The sequence below is a fragment of the Octodon degus genome, unplaced genomic scaffold (genome assembly GCF_000260255.1).
Source record: "Octodon degus isolate 3935 unplaced genomic scaffold, OctDeg1.0 scaffold00147, whole genome shotgun sequence".
Classification (NCBI taxonomy): domain Eukaryota; kingdom Metazoa; phylum Chordata; class Mammalia; order Rodentia; family Octodontidae; genus Octodon; species Octodon degus.
Window position 1 is genome coordinate 1,260,992 of NW_004524723.1, and position 15,551 is coordinate 1,276,542.

At 49.1% G+C, this 15,551-nt stretch overlaps 1 protein-coding gene across 2 annotated transcripts in view; it reads left to right on the forward strand.

Moving 5' to 3' along the window:
• Window positions 1-15,551, forward strand: part of Xylb (xylulokinase) — a 36,719-nt gene that overhangs the window by 13,693 nt on the left and 7,475 nt on the right. For both annotated transcript variants that reach the window (XM_004642149.2, XM_023702225.1), the window contains 8 exons: window positions 3,265-3,337; window positions 4,393-4,511; window positions 7,080-7,161; window positions 9,077-9,117; window positions 9,666-9,781; window positions 10,255-10,370; window positions 11,101-11,174; window positions 13,637-13,733. In XM_004642149.2, coding sequence (XP_004642206.1) covers window positions 3,265-3,337; window positions 4,393-4,511; window positions 7,080-7,161; window positions 9,077-9,117; window positions 9,666-9,781; window positions 10,255-10,370; window positions 11,101-11,174; window positions 13,637-13,733 — 718 coding nt within the window. The remainder of the gene's footprint in view (window positions 1-3,264; window positions 3,338-4,392; window positions 4,512-7,079; window positions 7,162-9,076; window positions 9,118-9,665; window positions 9,782-10,254; window positions 10,371-11,100; window positions 11,175-13,636; window positions 13,734-15,551) is intronic.

Sequence of the window (15,551 nt, forward strand, 5' to 3'; positions counted from 1 at the left end):
TTTTTCAGAATGGGGGATTGAACTCAGGCCCTTGCACTTGCCAGGGAAGCACTTATTGTATTGAGCCATCTCCCCGGCCCTAATTTTAGTTTTTTGAAGAATCTCTGTACTGTTTTCCACAGGGGTTATACTAGTTTACATTCCCACCAACAATGGAGAAGGTTCCCTTTTCCCCATAGCCCCTCCAGCGTTTGTCATCCGTTGATTTCTTGATGATAGCCTTTCTTTCTGGGGTGAGATGGAATCTCAGTGTTGTTTTAATTTGCATTTCTCTAATGGCCAATGATGAATATCTTCTTCATGTATGTATTTGGCCATCTTTTTTCTGAGAAGTGTCTATTTCAATTGCCAATTTTTTATTGGGTCTTCCATGTGGGAGTCTCTTTTTTTTTTTTTTTTAGTTCCTTGTCTATTTTAGGTATTAATTTTCTGTCCAGGACATATCTGACAAAGATTTTTTCCCATTCTGTTGGCTATTTCTTTACTCTGTTGGTTGTGTGCTCTGCTATACAGAAGTTTGTTTTTTTTTTTTTTGTACCGGGAGTTGAATTCATGACCTTATGCTTGTCGGGCAGGTGCGTATGCCACTAAGCTGTCTCCCTGGCCCCAGAAACTTTTTATGAAAATATTATTTTGAGTTTCTGGTGTTGGTTATTTTGGTTTTTTAAAAAGCTTTATTTTAGATATTCTGAAGATATCAATATTGTGTTTATATAAAAATACAAAGGCAATATGTGGTAATTTGAGCCCTACTCTGAAGATAACAATGTGAAATATAATAACCATTGTTAATTTCCTATCATCTTGGTTTGAAATTCTGTATCATTTCTCTTTTAAAAAAGTTTCAAAGAATGTAGAGACAAAAAATCTGTACCTTAGTGTTTCAACACACAAATGCCATTGTTATAACCACCTGTAGTACTTGGTGCAGTGTTGCGCCCGGAGGTTTGCAGCCTCAGAGGGGACAGCCATAGCTAGGTGTGCGGTGGCTACACTGTCCAACTCTTTGGTTCACAGTGGTGAAATGGCCCACGTATCCAGTTCTTAAGACACCCCGGCCATTAAGTAGTGCATGTTTGTTCAGTTTCCCTTTATTTGTCATCAGGCTGTTCCCATAGAAGAGGGAGGAATTGAATTGTGGGAAGGAGAAGTCAAGGGCTACCTTGACCAGAGGGTGAGGGCAGGGTCAAGTGGAGGTAGGGCCTGATGTCTCTTGAGACCACCCAAGGAGGTGCTGTAGTCTCCTTCTGTGCTCATGGTCATGTGTGGTGGGTGAAGGTAGGATGAGACATTTGACCGGTATAGGTCAGAGTTTCTTTGGAGGAAGGCAGGGCTGGTCTTTGTTTCCCTGGCTGCAAGCGTTCACCTGAGCCTGCTTCACAGACCCAGCTTCCCTTCCAGCTGCGTAGCTGAAGGAAGGCAGCATGAGACGTTGGTAGAGAAGTAGCTTCACTCCTTGGGTAGTAATTGCATTTTTCTAACAAGCAAATGATTAACTCACCCAGGGCCTGTTTTCTTTTCTCTTTTTTTGTGGTGCTGGGTGAACTCCAAGCCTCACACATGCCACGCAGTATTCTATCACCAAGTCACATTTCCAAACCTTATAAGAATAATTTTTTTTTTTTTTTTTGCGGAACTGGGGATTGAACTCAGGCCCTTGCGCTTGGCAGGAAAGCACTTTTTCCACTGAGCCATCTCCCCAGCCCCTATAAGAATAATTTTTAATAATACTTTTGGATAATTATTTAACAATATTAGTGCATATTCATTATATAAATTGTTGGCTTTTATTTTGTCTACCTTCCCCCTTTTTGAGACAAAATCTTCCTAAATTGCCAGGGCTGGTCTTGAGCTTGCAATCCTCCTGCCTCAGCCTTCCAAATAGTTGGTGTGTACCGCTGTGTATGGCCGGAAGCATATTTTTAATCCTGCAGATTAGTTTGTAGTTCATTATTTAATGAGTCAGGATTATACATTGTTCTGCAGCATTCATCTGTGAGGAGAGAAAAAACCCATTCAAATTGTGTGTAGAACACAAGTGACCTGCTAGAGAGAGGAGACAGGAGCACTGTCCCCTGAGTCCCATGGCCGTGGTGGGCTGATAGGTACACGGACCTGCAGGCTGTCCTGCTCTGGCATGTGATTGGGATCAGTGGCTTCTGAGAGGCAGCGTTCACTTAATTTTCCTTGAACTCAACAGTGCCTTGGCTCATGCTGAGTCCCGTAGCCACAGGTCATGTCTGCCCTCAGTGCCTGCATAAGGAACACAGACAGGGACGACACGTGAGGGTGCCCATGTCCTGTGCAGGAATCCGGCTTCCCTATATGCAGTGGTCCTGCAAGGCTTTAGTTTTTTGTTTCCACTGATCATGCAGTTTTCTTTCATGGCTGGAAAGAAACTGCAGAAAGTGCTCTCTCCAGAAATTAGTTCTTACTTGTCTTTTTTTTTTTTTGGTACCCGAATCAAACTCATGACCTTTTGCTTGACGGGCAGCTGCTGCACAGCAGAGCTATACGCCTGGCCTGTTCTTGCTGCTTTTACCTAGGAGACTTAGTTTCCATCATTATTTGGGCATTTTCCTAAAAGCTTCCACTTTTCTTCCCCAACTGCCTTCAAAGCCAGAATGGTGTGTGTCCCTTTTGTCCCAGTCCTCAGGAGGCTGAGGCAGGAGGATTGCAAGTTCAAAGCCAGCCTGGACTACATAGTAAGGTCCAATCTCAAAAATAAAATAAGGGGCCAGCCAAATAGCTCAGCGGATTAAAGTGCTCACAAGCAGGCCCAGGGGCCTGGGGTTTGATCCCCAGGCCCGCTGTGCTAGCTCCGCCCCCAGGGCATGCTGAGCCAGCAATTGAGACTGGGAGACAGCAGTTGAGACTCTTGGGAGGCTGGCTGTAAATAGGCGGAATCACTATGAGTCCAACCTAGTATTGAGACTCTAAACACCCTATAGACCCTTCCCTAAAATACAAATAAAATAAAATAAGCAAATAAGTATAATAAAAGAAAATGAAACAGAACTGGGGATGTATCTCAGTGGTGTAAGCGCCTGCCTGGCAAGTGCAAGGTCTTGAATTTGATCCCTGGTACTGAAAAAAAAAAAAGAAAGAAAGAAAGAAAGAAAGAAAGAAAGAAAGAAAGAAAGAAAGAAAGAAAGAAAGAAAAGGAAAGGAAACAGAACTCTTCACATTGTATGCATGGTCAGAAACATTCAGTGGATTAGGGAATGTGGAAATAAGTCATTTCTCACTGTGTTTCTGTTCCAGAGAATTTCTTTGGTCAGCAGCTTTGCCGCTTCCCTCTTCCTTGGCTCTTACTCCCCGATTGACTACAGTGATGGTACGCTCCAGGGTGGGTGGGTACTCCTTCCACTGCGTGTGGGCAGCAACAGCCCCATCCACCCACCGTGCTAGGTGCTGACTGTGCAGCTCTGATTTGCCAAGAAGAGATGATACTAGTTATCTTTTGCAGTGTCACAAGTGACTTAGTAGCCAAGGGCCACACATATTTGTTTTCTCACCCTCTCACTGAAGGTCAGAAATGTGCGAGTGCTTGGCTGGGCAGTACTGGCTCCGGATCTCAGCAGGTGGCAGCAAGCTGGCTGCAGGGCTGCTGTTATCCAAGGCTCCACTGGAGCTGGAGGACCCCCGTGCAAGGGTCTGTGTGGGACTGCAGGCGGGTGGCCTCCTGGCCTCAGCACGTGGGCCCCTCTAGGGCTACTGATGATGTTATAGGCAGGGACAGGCAAGCAAAAGCTTCGATGTTTTCCATGCTAATCTTGGAAGTGACAGGCTGTCATCCTGCCTCATCGTGCAGGGTCACATGGAACAGTGTGGTGCCAGGGACCCTCACAACATATGAGCATCAGAAGCCTGGGTCCTGCAGGGAGCTGTTCATTGAAGGTTCTGTTCATGCATGGTATATTAGGAGAGCAGACCCAGAGCAGCTGGAATGCTCCTTGCACCTGCCCCAGGGCTGCTCGCACTGCTGGCAGTCACAGCGTTGCTCCTGTGGGCACGGGTTCTTGTTCCTCAGCACTGTGGGACCTTTAACTTTGCTCCCCACCTTCTACATGGGAGCTCACAAAGTTCCTGCCACTATGGTGTTTGAGTGTGTAAGGGATAGTGGGGGGTGGCCTTCTGCCCCTTGGGTCACTGCTCCAAGAGGATGTGGATGTCCCACACTTGCTATGCATGTCACTAACTGCACTTCAATGCCACTAACTGCATTGATTTAATCTGTACCTCAGTTTCCTCACCTGGAACAATGGGAATAATTGGTCAATTGTAATAAGTTTAACAATAACATGTGAGTTTGTGTGAAAAATTGTCTGCCAGTTTTCACCAACGGCTCTTTCTTCAAATGATTCTATTTTTTATTCCTTCCTTCCTCAGGTTCTGGAATGAATTTGTTACAGATCCAAGAGAAGGTCTGGTCCCAGGCTTGCCTCAGTGCCTGTGCCCCTCATTTAGAAGAGAAGCTTGGGTCACCAGTGCCATCTTGCTCAGTGGTGGTAGGTCCCCTCCCAGTGACAGGTCTGCTCTCAGCCCCGGCGGCTGCTGGAAGCCCTGCCACGCATTACACACATGTCCATCCATCTGTCACACAGGCACATACACAGGGTTGCAGGTTACTCTAAGGCAAGTGGCAAAGTCAAGGTAAAGGATGTTGGTCAGTGCTTTGCACATAGCAGGGCTCAGGTGTGTGTATAGATTCCTGACTTATGGTGAAGGGGAACTCTGGGTGATTTCACTCCTAAGGACTAAGTATACCCAAAGCTGACCTTCTAGGCCCAGGAGCCACTGCTGAAGGTACTTAGGCCTGAGGCACATAGAACACAGGGAAGTATTAGAGAGCCTGGCAGAACACAGATCCTGATGCCAGACTGTCTAGGACTAAGTCCTGGCTCTGCCACTAACTGCATTGATTTTTTTTTTAAATTTTATTTATTTATGTGGGGGGGGGCAGCTCAGCCCACCAGGGGGTGGGGCTGGCTGGCATGTGGTGCTGGGGGATTGAACCGTGGTCCCTGTGCTTTTGCTAAGCTTGTTCTAAGTAGGTGCTTTAGACCACTAAGCCATCTCACCAGCCCAGAACTGCATTGATTTAATCTGTACCTCAGCTTCCTCACCTGAAAAAATGTGAATAATCCGTCAATGGTAATAAGTTTAAAGTGCTTAAGACTGTGCCTGGTGGCTTGGGTCAATTAAAGACACTTGACCAGTAATGTCCATTCAGAATGAACAACCAGAAGTGCCCTGATTGGCCAGGCCTGCCCTTGGCTGTCCCAGGGAGATAATGGACTAGAGCTGGGTCCCACCACTGGGCCCTGTATTGGGGTGCAGGTGCCACATGGTCCGAACACCCAGAAAGAACTCTACAGGAGAGAGAATGGGTGTGAAGGGAGAAGAGACCCCCCCAGGGCTGAAGAGAGTCTTGGAACTGACCACGGGAGAATGGGGCTCTTGTGAGTACCCCCAGGAACCTCAGCCCCATAAGCACTTTTCACCTTCTAAGATGTGATTCTCACAGATAATGCTGCAAAGTGCCTTTGGCATCACAAGGCAGAAAATCCAAGCAAAACCATTGTTGTCAGGGTATGCCATGGGGCTGGTGCATGGAGCCGAGGATAAACAGCTGTGTCGCATAGAAGCTGACAGGGCGCGAACCATGTGGCCTAGCAGTGGGCAGACAGTGCAGTTCGGAAAGGCAGGAAGGGGTTGGTGGCTGTTCTGGGCATGGCTTTTAGTTCTTGTGAAGTTGAGTCAAGTTTTGTCCAGGGCAGCAGGCTCTTGCCAAGAGTGTGTGCCTCTAAGAAAAGACCTAGGAGAAGTGAGCTTTGGAGTAGGTAGAGAGAACCGGTGGACAAAACTGTGTCATCATGTGATGCATGTGGCACGTGATGGGGAGACACATAAGAGCCCTACTCTTGGGCATGTCATTTTTGAAGGTAGCACCAAATAATTGTCTTGTTTTCTATACCAAAGTACTTGGAGATATATTTTATACCAGAACCTTCTCAAGCCCTACCTTGTGTCTTTGCTGTTAGCCTCCTTGCCAGCTGTTGTGCCAGGTGTCACCTGGCAGCTCCTGCCTGACTTTCATTTCCTCACTTTCTACTCTGAGGCTTCTGACTGCGTCTGCACTCGGACCCTGCAGGCGCAGGATGTGCACAGCCTGTAGGACACCTGTCACCAGTTGCTGCAGTGACAGTGCTCACCCTGCACACCCTGCTTCCTGTTCATTCTTTGCACCCCTTACCCTTGTCTCCTAGCATCACTTTGCCAGCTGAACCACCTGCATGTGAGCCCTGGCTCAGGTTCTAAATCCCAGGGCAACCTAGGCCAAGGCATTTGTTTTCCCAGGGGATAGGGATGGCTTGTTCTGATGGGAACTGCTCAGATTTTGCTGGCTGGAGCAAAATTTTCCTTCCTGATACCAGGAAGTCCTATCGTTTATTTTAAACTTTTGGAACTAAAGTATAGTCAGGAAAAGAAAAAGTTTTGTTTCTTTTTCATTGCTGTTTTGTTAAGAATATGGGTCTGTTCAAGGAGTGACCTGCATTCTGACTGAGGTCTGTGGTTCCTGGATGGGTCCCCACCCCCAAGCCAACCATTTTTGCTTTATTTTCCTAAGCACATTGTTCTCTGCACATGTGAGTCTGATTGTCCTTATCCAGTGGCTGGGACAATAAGCAGGTGTTTGAGGAAATTATCTACTGCCTTGAGTTTGCTTATTGGTGTCCTGTTACTTTCTCATTTTTCCAGTGCTGTACCCAGAACTTAGAGCTTACAAAAGCAGGCTAAAGTTGGAGATTGTTTTGTTCTCACCAACCTCAATTTGGAAATCAAGTGGTCTCTGGGATGACCTCATGCTGCGGTGCCAGGCCTGTGTGGGGTGCTCCTGGCAGTTTGTCATCCCGAGGGATGTGCCTGGGTAGTGACAGTGCTCACCACTCTTCCAGTCTCTGCAGGAGGCTCCTGCAGCTCCAGTGACCTGGACCCTGCGTGTTCCTGAGGTGGGGATGCTGCCCTGAGCAGGCTGGATTTACCTCAGCAGGGCGCTTGCTTTTTTTCCTTAGGGAGCCATTTCTTCCTACTACATCCAGCGCTATGGATTTGCTCCTGGATGCAGAGTGGTGGCCTTCACTGGAGACAACCCAGGTGAGTGCCTGGGGCCCACGGGTTCTTGTGGACTTTGAAGAATTCCTGTCCAGCCTCTTGGCTAAGGTGGTGTCCCCTTTCCTTTCTAAAATTTGAGTCCTTGTCTGTACCCCAGCTTGGCCCCACCACCTTCAGGAGCTGCTCCCTGCTGGTGACAGCTGAGGGCCCTTCGAGGAGGCAGGCATGCACCTCACCCAGCCGTTCCTGTTCTGAGAGGACACCTGTGCTCCACTCTTCCTCCAGGGCATTGTTCTGTTTTTGCCCTGTTGTCTGATCTGTCAGTATGCCTTGTTTCCTGTCCAGACACCTTGTCTCCTTCCCTGGCCTTTCCTCTTCTCCTCCAGGGGCTCCTGAGGTCCTCAGGTCTCTCAAGAAGGGCGAGGTGAGCAGCTCAGCACACTGAACAGCACACTGCCTGCTGCTTCCTCCTCACCCCCAGCAAAGCAGTCCTTTTCCTAAAGAGACACAAGGGCGGGTTAAAATTGTAGTGCCTCTGTGCCGGGCATGGTGTTGCACTCCTGTAATCCCAGCATTTGGGAAGATAAGGCAGGAGGACTCCCATGAGTTTGTGGGGCCAGCCTGGATTATATAGTGAGCTCAAGGTCAGCCTAAACTACATAATTTTTGAGACCCTGTCTCAAAAAAAAAACAAAAAACAAAAAATTACCTCTGCTCACAGTTTTGTTCCTATGCTCATAATTTTTTATTTGTGTGTGTGTGTGTGTGTGTGTGTGTGTGTGTCCCGCTCAGCCCACCAGGGGGCAGGGCTGGCTGGCATGTGGTGCTGGGGGATTGAACCGCAGTCCCTGTGTTTTGCCAGGCTTGTTCCAAGTAGGTGCTTTAGACCACTGAGCCATCTCACCAGTCCCCCTATGCACATAAATAACCATGGTTTTTTGTTCTGCTGTGATTGTTGTTTGGTGACACTGTGGATTGAACCCAGGGCCTTACCATTGAGCTATGTCCATAGGCCTTTATCTTCTTTAAACTTTTGTGGTGCTGGGGCTTGAACCTAGGGCTTTTGCACTAAGCTGCATCCCCAGCCCTTTTGTTAATTTTTATTTTGGTAGATAGAGGTTCTTGCCAAGTTGCCCAGGCAGGGTTTCAGGTTAAAAGCCTCAGCCTCCCAGAGTGCACCTCGTTTCTTCTGATGCACCTGGGCAGCCCTGTGCAGCTGGCGTGGGGCTCTGCTGAGCCAGCTCTTCTTCACTGGTTCCCCCTGCATGGAGGTGGTATTGCTCTCAGTGCTGGGGCAGCATAGACAGCCTTGAGCTGCACCTCCCTTCTCGTCCTTTCATTGCTGCAGGGTAGGTTTGCAGAAGTGAGGTCCATGGATCCAAGGCCTCCGACAGCACTGCCAACTGGATGTCACTAGTAGAGTTTGAGTGTCACTTCCTTCCCTGATTCTCCTTCACTCATTTGTGCATTTAGTGAGTGCTTGCTGTGTGCCAGGAGTTCTTTTGCTAAGCATATCAGCAAACCTTACAGATAAAGGTCACTGTGCGCTTCATGTCTAAGGCAGGCAACAGTCAGCATAACCTCGTCTCTTCCCTTTTGCACTTCTGGATAGGAAAGCCCCTCGCTCTCCTGCCTAGCATGCTCCGTGCTTGGTCTGTCTCTGCCTGTGCATTTTCCACCTCTTGTCCTGGCTCTCTTGGTCTCTGCATGTCTGAGTGCCTGGTGGAGGGGGAGTCTGCATCCTTTAAGGTTGAGACTCCCTGGCTCAAATTATAGCCTTGATGGCAGACTCCAGCCTCAGCCCTGTGGTCTTCCAGGCCTCCTGAGCCCTCAGCTGGCCTGGTCCTGTGGGCTGGGTGGGAGGCAGAGGCTGTGCTGTTGTCCAAAACTTGCTGTGGTTTGCATTATGGGTCCCCTGAGGCCTCCACCTAACCAGAGCCACCCTTTTATTTCTCAGCGTCGCTGGCAGGCATGAGGCTGGAGGAAGGTGACATTGCGGTAAGGTGGCTTCTAATACCAACGGACTCTTCCCTCCCTGGGGACCAGGGTGCTGGACCTCAGCAATACCTTTGCTTCTTCTCTGAAAGTCTGCTGGTCCCACAAGGGGTGGTGGCCTGCATCTCCTGCCTTAGGAGCTCAGTGCACTTGGGTGAACAGGCAGCTCTGAGGGTGCAGAGGCAGAGGGTCAGATGTGTGGCCGGATGGTGGTGAGCTACCCAGGTGAGCAGGAAAACATAGCCTATGTCTTCCACATCTAGTAGGGAAGTCATTTGAAGAGCCAGTTACTACGCAGACTGTTCTCTCAATACAGTTGTCATCTGTGCTAGAAAGTCAGTAAAGGAATCCCTGATGGCCAAAATCTCGCTGACTTTGGACTCTCCTGGCATGGGAGGGTCAGAAGAGGTACCTGAGGAAATGGTGTTTCATCAGTGGTGAGCAGCGAAATGATAAGGTTTTAAAGAAGGGCAATGCAGAGCTTGCTGCTAGCAGAGAGGAAGTGTTTGTAGGCAAAACCTGAGCAACTCCCTTTGCCCTTCTTTCGCCAGGTCAGCCTGGGTACCAGCGACACCCTGTTTCTCTGGCTTCGGGAGCCCTTGCCTGCCTTAGAAGGCCACGTCTTCTGCAACCCAGTTGAACCGCAGCACTACATGGCACTCTTGTGGTGGGCATAGATGTGGTTGGCACAGCTCCTGGATAGGGGGAAGGAGGTGCAGTTCGGCCTGGTACCATATTGAGCATTCCAGTCTTACTAAATAGATCCCACACCCAATACAGGCTCTTGAGACCCCAGAGACCTACAGCTCTGCTGACAGTAGAACTCAGTGAGGTAGATCCACGACCTGGAATCCCCTAAGCCCAGGACCACACATTAAACCTCACACCGTGGGGTTGTCCATAGAGGCTGGGCAAACCCTGAAGTGTATCTGAGCTGTACTCCATCGAATGGAGATATGGTGTGTGGTTCATAGTATGTAACCTGTCGGCTTGTGTCAGGGCCTTAGCAAGTGACAAGAAAGATGTCCCACTTCCTGACAGTTCTCACAGGAAGCTCTGTGCGCTGTTCTCTGTGCCCGTTGGGCTGGGATCCTCCCAAAACTTGTGGACCCTGTGCTCAGCATTTGTACATTTCTGCAGCTTTAAAAATGGCTCCCTCATGAGAGAGAAGATCCGTGATGAATCTGCTTCCCATTCCTGGAGCGAGTTCTCTAAGGCACTGCAGTCCACGGAGATGGGGAACAGCGGCAACCTGGGTAGACTGTCTAGAAATACCTGGGCCTGGAATGGGGCGGTGGCCGCCTTTAGGGGCCCACAGTCTGGGCCCATGAGCTGGGTCAGAGGTGGATGATGGGGATGTCTAGGCCAGCCCTGTGGCCTATACTTCTATTCCTTGGGTCTCACAAGCTGGGGAGGACACTGGATCTGAGTGAGGGTGGGGGTGTGAGAGTGTCCATGTGCCCAGTGAGAGGCCGGACCATAGCTGCATCTCTTTCCCCTTGAAGCCCCTGGGACAGCATCACAGCTGTCAGCTGCAGTATCTGCTTCCTAAGCCCCTGCTGGGCAAGGCACCCTGGGCCTGGCAGGCTTTTGGAGCTGGCAGAGTGCGCATTCCCACCACCAAACCTGCCTGAGTTTTAGGATCAGGCAGCTGCTTATTCTGCTGGCCTTCCAGGTGGGAGCAGAAAGGTTAATCACTAAGCAAAACTATCCCAGGGAGCTTTCTGTTTCCCTCTGGCCTGTTGAAGACAAGGAGCTGAGCCATTCACAGGGCTTGTCTGGGGAGCAAGAGGAGGCCTGGGGCATGGACGTGGGTCAGTGGTGGCGAGTGACAAACCTATGGGATGCTTGTCACAGTTGGCTGTGATCACTGGGGAACTCTAAAAAGTTGTTTATCACCGATATAGCTCATTTCACCTTTCTCTAAGTCTGTTGAGGAGCTAGTTTTTGTTTTTGACTTCTAATTTCTCCCTGGTTTTGTTTTAGGCTTTTATTTTGATGTAATGGAGATCACCCCTGAAATAATCGGATGTCATAGATTTAATGCAGAAAACCATGAGGTGTGTATATTATTGATATTACAGCGACCCTGATTCCAGTTTTAAATTTAACAGTCTCCTATCAATAATGCGTCTAGGGACTTCATTCATCCACTTCTCTACTGATAGGACCCTTTGAGTGTACAGAGTTATCAGGGTTTCCCCTAGGCCACCCTCCCCTGCCCAGGAGGACGTGCTGTCTGAGCTAACGCCTACTTGCTGTCACTGAGTGTCACGGTGACGCTTCTTGGCGAGCGGCATCCTACACTAACTGACAGCTCCCAGATCTCAAGGTCAGAAATTTCTCCTTGGTGGAAAGCGCCTCCAGGACAGAGAGGCACCCATACTTAGCTAGTGCTGTTTGGTCCCAGGCTCTGTGCATGTGTTTTTTTGTATTTTCTTCCTTTACTTCTCAGATCAGTACTATGAGATAGGTATGACCAGTGATGATGAACATTTTATATTTTTCATTTTGTTTTTGCTTTTGTCTTTAAGACAGGATCTCACTGTCTAGCCCAGGCTGGTTTTGAACTTACTGTGTAGCTCAGGCTGAACTTGAATTCTTAGTCATCCTCCTGCCTTAGCCTCCCAGGTGCTGGAATGACAGATGTGCACCATTATGCCCATCTGGCACTGCTATACCCAGCTGATGGCAGACCTTTTAGAGACTGGATACCCAAACTGCAACCCAAAACCCACTTATTTATTGCAAAGTTCCAAGACTGCAGCTTAACCTGAATACTGAGGTTTCCGACTCAGACACTAAGTTTCAAACAGCTCAGACTCTTGGTTCACATGTTAAAGGACCCCATGTGTCTGCTGCAGCATGCATGCTTAAGTTCACTACCCCTGGGCATGATTTCCCTCTTTACAGGTGGAGAAACTGAGGCCCCTGGCTGCATGACCTGCCCAGAGTCTCAAGGTTTCAGGTGGTGAAAGAGGCTTAAACACAATCGTCCCTGAGTTGAAAGCTACTATCTTCATTTTGTGCTCCCCTTACCCCTTGGGCACCGTGAGGGGGTAGATCAGTCAATTCTTGGGCTTGGATTTGACTTTTCTGATGTCTCAAAAGTCATCACCAGATGTCTGTGACTACGGTAAATACAGGGGAGCATCCACAAGACGCTCTGTCTGGTCACTGCTAGGTCGGGTTGGCCCTGGATTCAGTGACTGACATGGCAGTGTGTGTTGAGTTAAATGCAAAGCTCTGAGTGTCAGGAGCACATAGTGATCCTCTGATAGGATCAATATTGTTTCTATTGTTCTAAAGAAAATACCAGGGCCGAGGAGATGGCTCAGTAGAATAAGCTCTTGTCTGACAAGTGCAAGGGCCTGAGTTCAATCCCTGGTTCTGAAAAAAAAAAAAAAAAGAAAGAAAGAAAATACTATATGCCTGCTTGTTTGCTCACTTGCTCTCTCTCTCTTTCTCTCTCGACGTGGTCCCACTCTTGTTCATGCTGGCCTTGAACTCACTATGTAGCTGAGGCTGGCCTTAAACTCATGAGGCTCCTCCTGCATCAGCCTCCTGAGTGCTGGGAGTACAAGTGTGCACTACTATGCCCTTATGCACATAAGTTCTAGTTTTTCAAGGAGAAGGTAGTGACCTTTGTTTACTCAGCATATAGGTATGATTGACACCAGCTCTCCAGGGCCCATGGTCCAGAAAGGAGATACAACTACAGCATGCAATGTGGCTGAAAAGGAGAGAATGAAGGCTGGAGGAGAGAGCTGTGGATGGGCTGGGGCCTTGCCCAGGGGCTGACTGGTACACTCCTGTCTCAGGAGAGCCTGTAGTTGAGCCCTCCAGTGTGGGACACAGCTTACCATGGGAAGAGCGGCAGACTCCTGGCTGGCTGGTAAGCTTAGAGTGCAGGAGCTGGTAAAGGTAGACTCTATTCTTGGTCTCAGGTGTTGAAAAGGCAGGCTGAGTCTGCTGGGTGGTGCCCATCAGCTCCAGTGTAAAGGATGCTCCACAGTGAGGCATACAGTATAAGCTCACAGCTCTCACTGAGCAAGTGTGAGCTACACACCGGGCTCTGTTGTCTAATTGCTGAGAAATAGGGGCCACTGGGACTTCCGTTTTGTTAAGAAAGAGAATGGTGATCAGCAAGATTCATGTAATGTATTCCAGGTCACAGGCATTGTGGAAGCCTTGGATGCCTGAGGCTGAGCTATGCATTTGGTTCCTCCAAGTAGTGTGCATGAGAAGCTGTGAGCTTGTGTGTATGAATGATGTGTTGAAGAAGCCAGCTATAAGTTCCAAATCTAGGCTGTTTAAGTCTGTCTGTCTGCTTGCCTGCCTGCCTGTCTGTGTCTGTCTCTGTCTCTGTCTCTGTCTCTGTCTCTGTCTCTGTCTGTCTGTCTGTCTGTCTCTCTCTCTCTCTCTCTCTCTCTCTCACACACACACACACACACACACATACACACACACACACAAATGACACTGAGCCTTCCTGACTGTGTTCCCCTTTTCTTGGAAACAGGTCCCAGCATTCCCTGGTGATGTTGAGATTCGAGCATTGATTGAAGGACAGTTCATGGCCAAGAGGATTCATGCAGAAGGCCTGGGCTATAGAGTCAGTAAGTGAGCACCTGGCAGGATGCGTTCTGAGCCGGAGGCCCAGGGCTGGCGGGCCCGTGTGCATTAAGACTTCATTGCAGGGGTTCTTACCCAGAGGGAGGTGCAGCCTGGCCTTGCTTGGGCATGAGCAGGTGAGTTGCTGGCCCCTGTGGATGGGTGTAGAAGAGGAGATGGCAGCCTGTTCCTGAATTCTGACCTAGCATCCCCAATCTCTTGGCCAGGACTGTGGGGCTCTGGAGAGGGAGGTCGGTCTGTCACCCTGAGCTGGCAACAGGCTAAACGTCCTGAGCTCTGTGCCCTAGGAACCTGGGCAATGCAGGTGGGAAGGGTCCATTGATTTGGCTGTTCAGCATGGACCTGAAGAATGGGATAGGGTACCACCATCAGAACTCAGAGGGCAGGCCAGGAGAGAGACAGGTCTGAGGCCTGGAGCTGTGGAGCAGGAAGCTTAAGGAGCTCAGTGAGTTTCTCTGGCTGATGGCATTTGAGTGGTCTGGGCATCTTGAGAGCTGCACTGGCAGCCACCAAGGTCAGGCTTCTGAGATGTTTGTGCATCTGAAGGGCAGCTTCTGCTACTGGAGAAGCCCTGAACCCTCTACTGCCTCTTTGCTCCAGGGCCTCTTAGGATCCTTACAAGAAACTTTATGGGCAATTCAGGTTTTATGTGGGTTATGTTTTATATATGTTTTAGGAGCTTTATGGGCAGTTCAGGTTTTATGTGGGATATGCTTTATTGTCTTTCAACTAAGCAAATAAAAGAATATTATAAGAGTAAGCATTGGGCGAGCCTCTTGGAAAACCTGGTAAATGGCATCTCCTGGGGCTGACTGTAGCCTCCCAGCAGCCTCATTTCTAAGAAAACAGAAACAATGATTGCATTCATCATGGGGGGAGGTTGGTATGTGTATATAACAGATCTTTGGGGTCTTTGTTTTGGGGACAGAGTCTTGCTGTATAATTCAGGCTGGGCTGGCCTTGAGCTTACCATGTAGCCCAGATGGCCTTGAATGCATGGCTAGCCTCATGCCTCAGCCTCCTGAGTGCTGGGACTACAGATGTGTGTGGCCATGCCCAGCCATATAGCACTTTTTTTTAAAAAAATGTATTTGGTACAAGGTTTTGCTACAGAGTTCAGACTCGTAGCAATCCTCCTGTTTTCAGCTTCACCATTGCTGAGATTACAGGCATGCACCACCATGCCCAGTCTTGGTGGCTGGCTCAGAATGCCCTGGGATGGGCCCCAGATGGCATGTGGTGCCAGGGATCAAACCCTGGTTCCTGTGCTTGCATAAGGAGGTGCTTAGTCCCCTGAGATATCTTGCTGGAATGAGATGGGTTTGTGTTGTCCAAGCTGGCCTTTGGCTCCCCCTGGACTCACATGCTCCTCTTGCCTCAGCCTTTCTAATAGTTGGGACTGTGCCTGTTCCCTGCCTTGCTGAATGGTTCTGATTGGAAGTAGCTCCTGAGGTTGCTGTCAGGCTGTTGTTTGGACAGCAGTTATCTGAAGGTTTGACAGAGGTTGGAGGGTCTGCTTCCAGCATGGTGGTTGGCACAAGCTCTCTGTCCTCACCATGTCGGCCTGTCCCTAGAGTTGCTTGAGTGACTTCATGACATGGCAATTAGCTTCCTCCCGAGTGACTGATCAGAGAAAATGGCATAAATCAGAACCAGACAAGAGCCTCACTGTTGTATGGCCTGGCACAGAGCCTGTATCTCATCAGCACAGATCTACTAAGTGTGCGGCAGGGCTCCTTGAGAGTGTAGGTGCCAGGAGGCCGTTGTGAGGCTGGCTGGTGCGCCAGTCTTTTTTTTTTTTT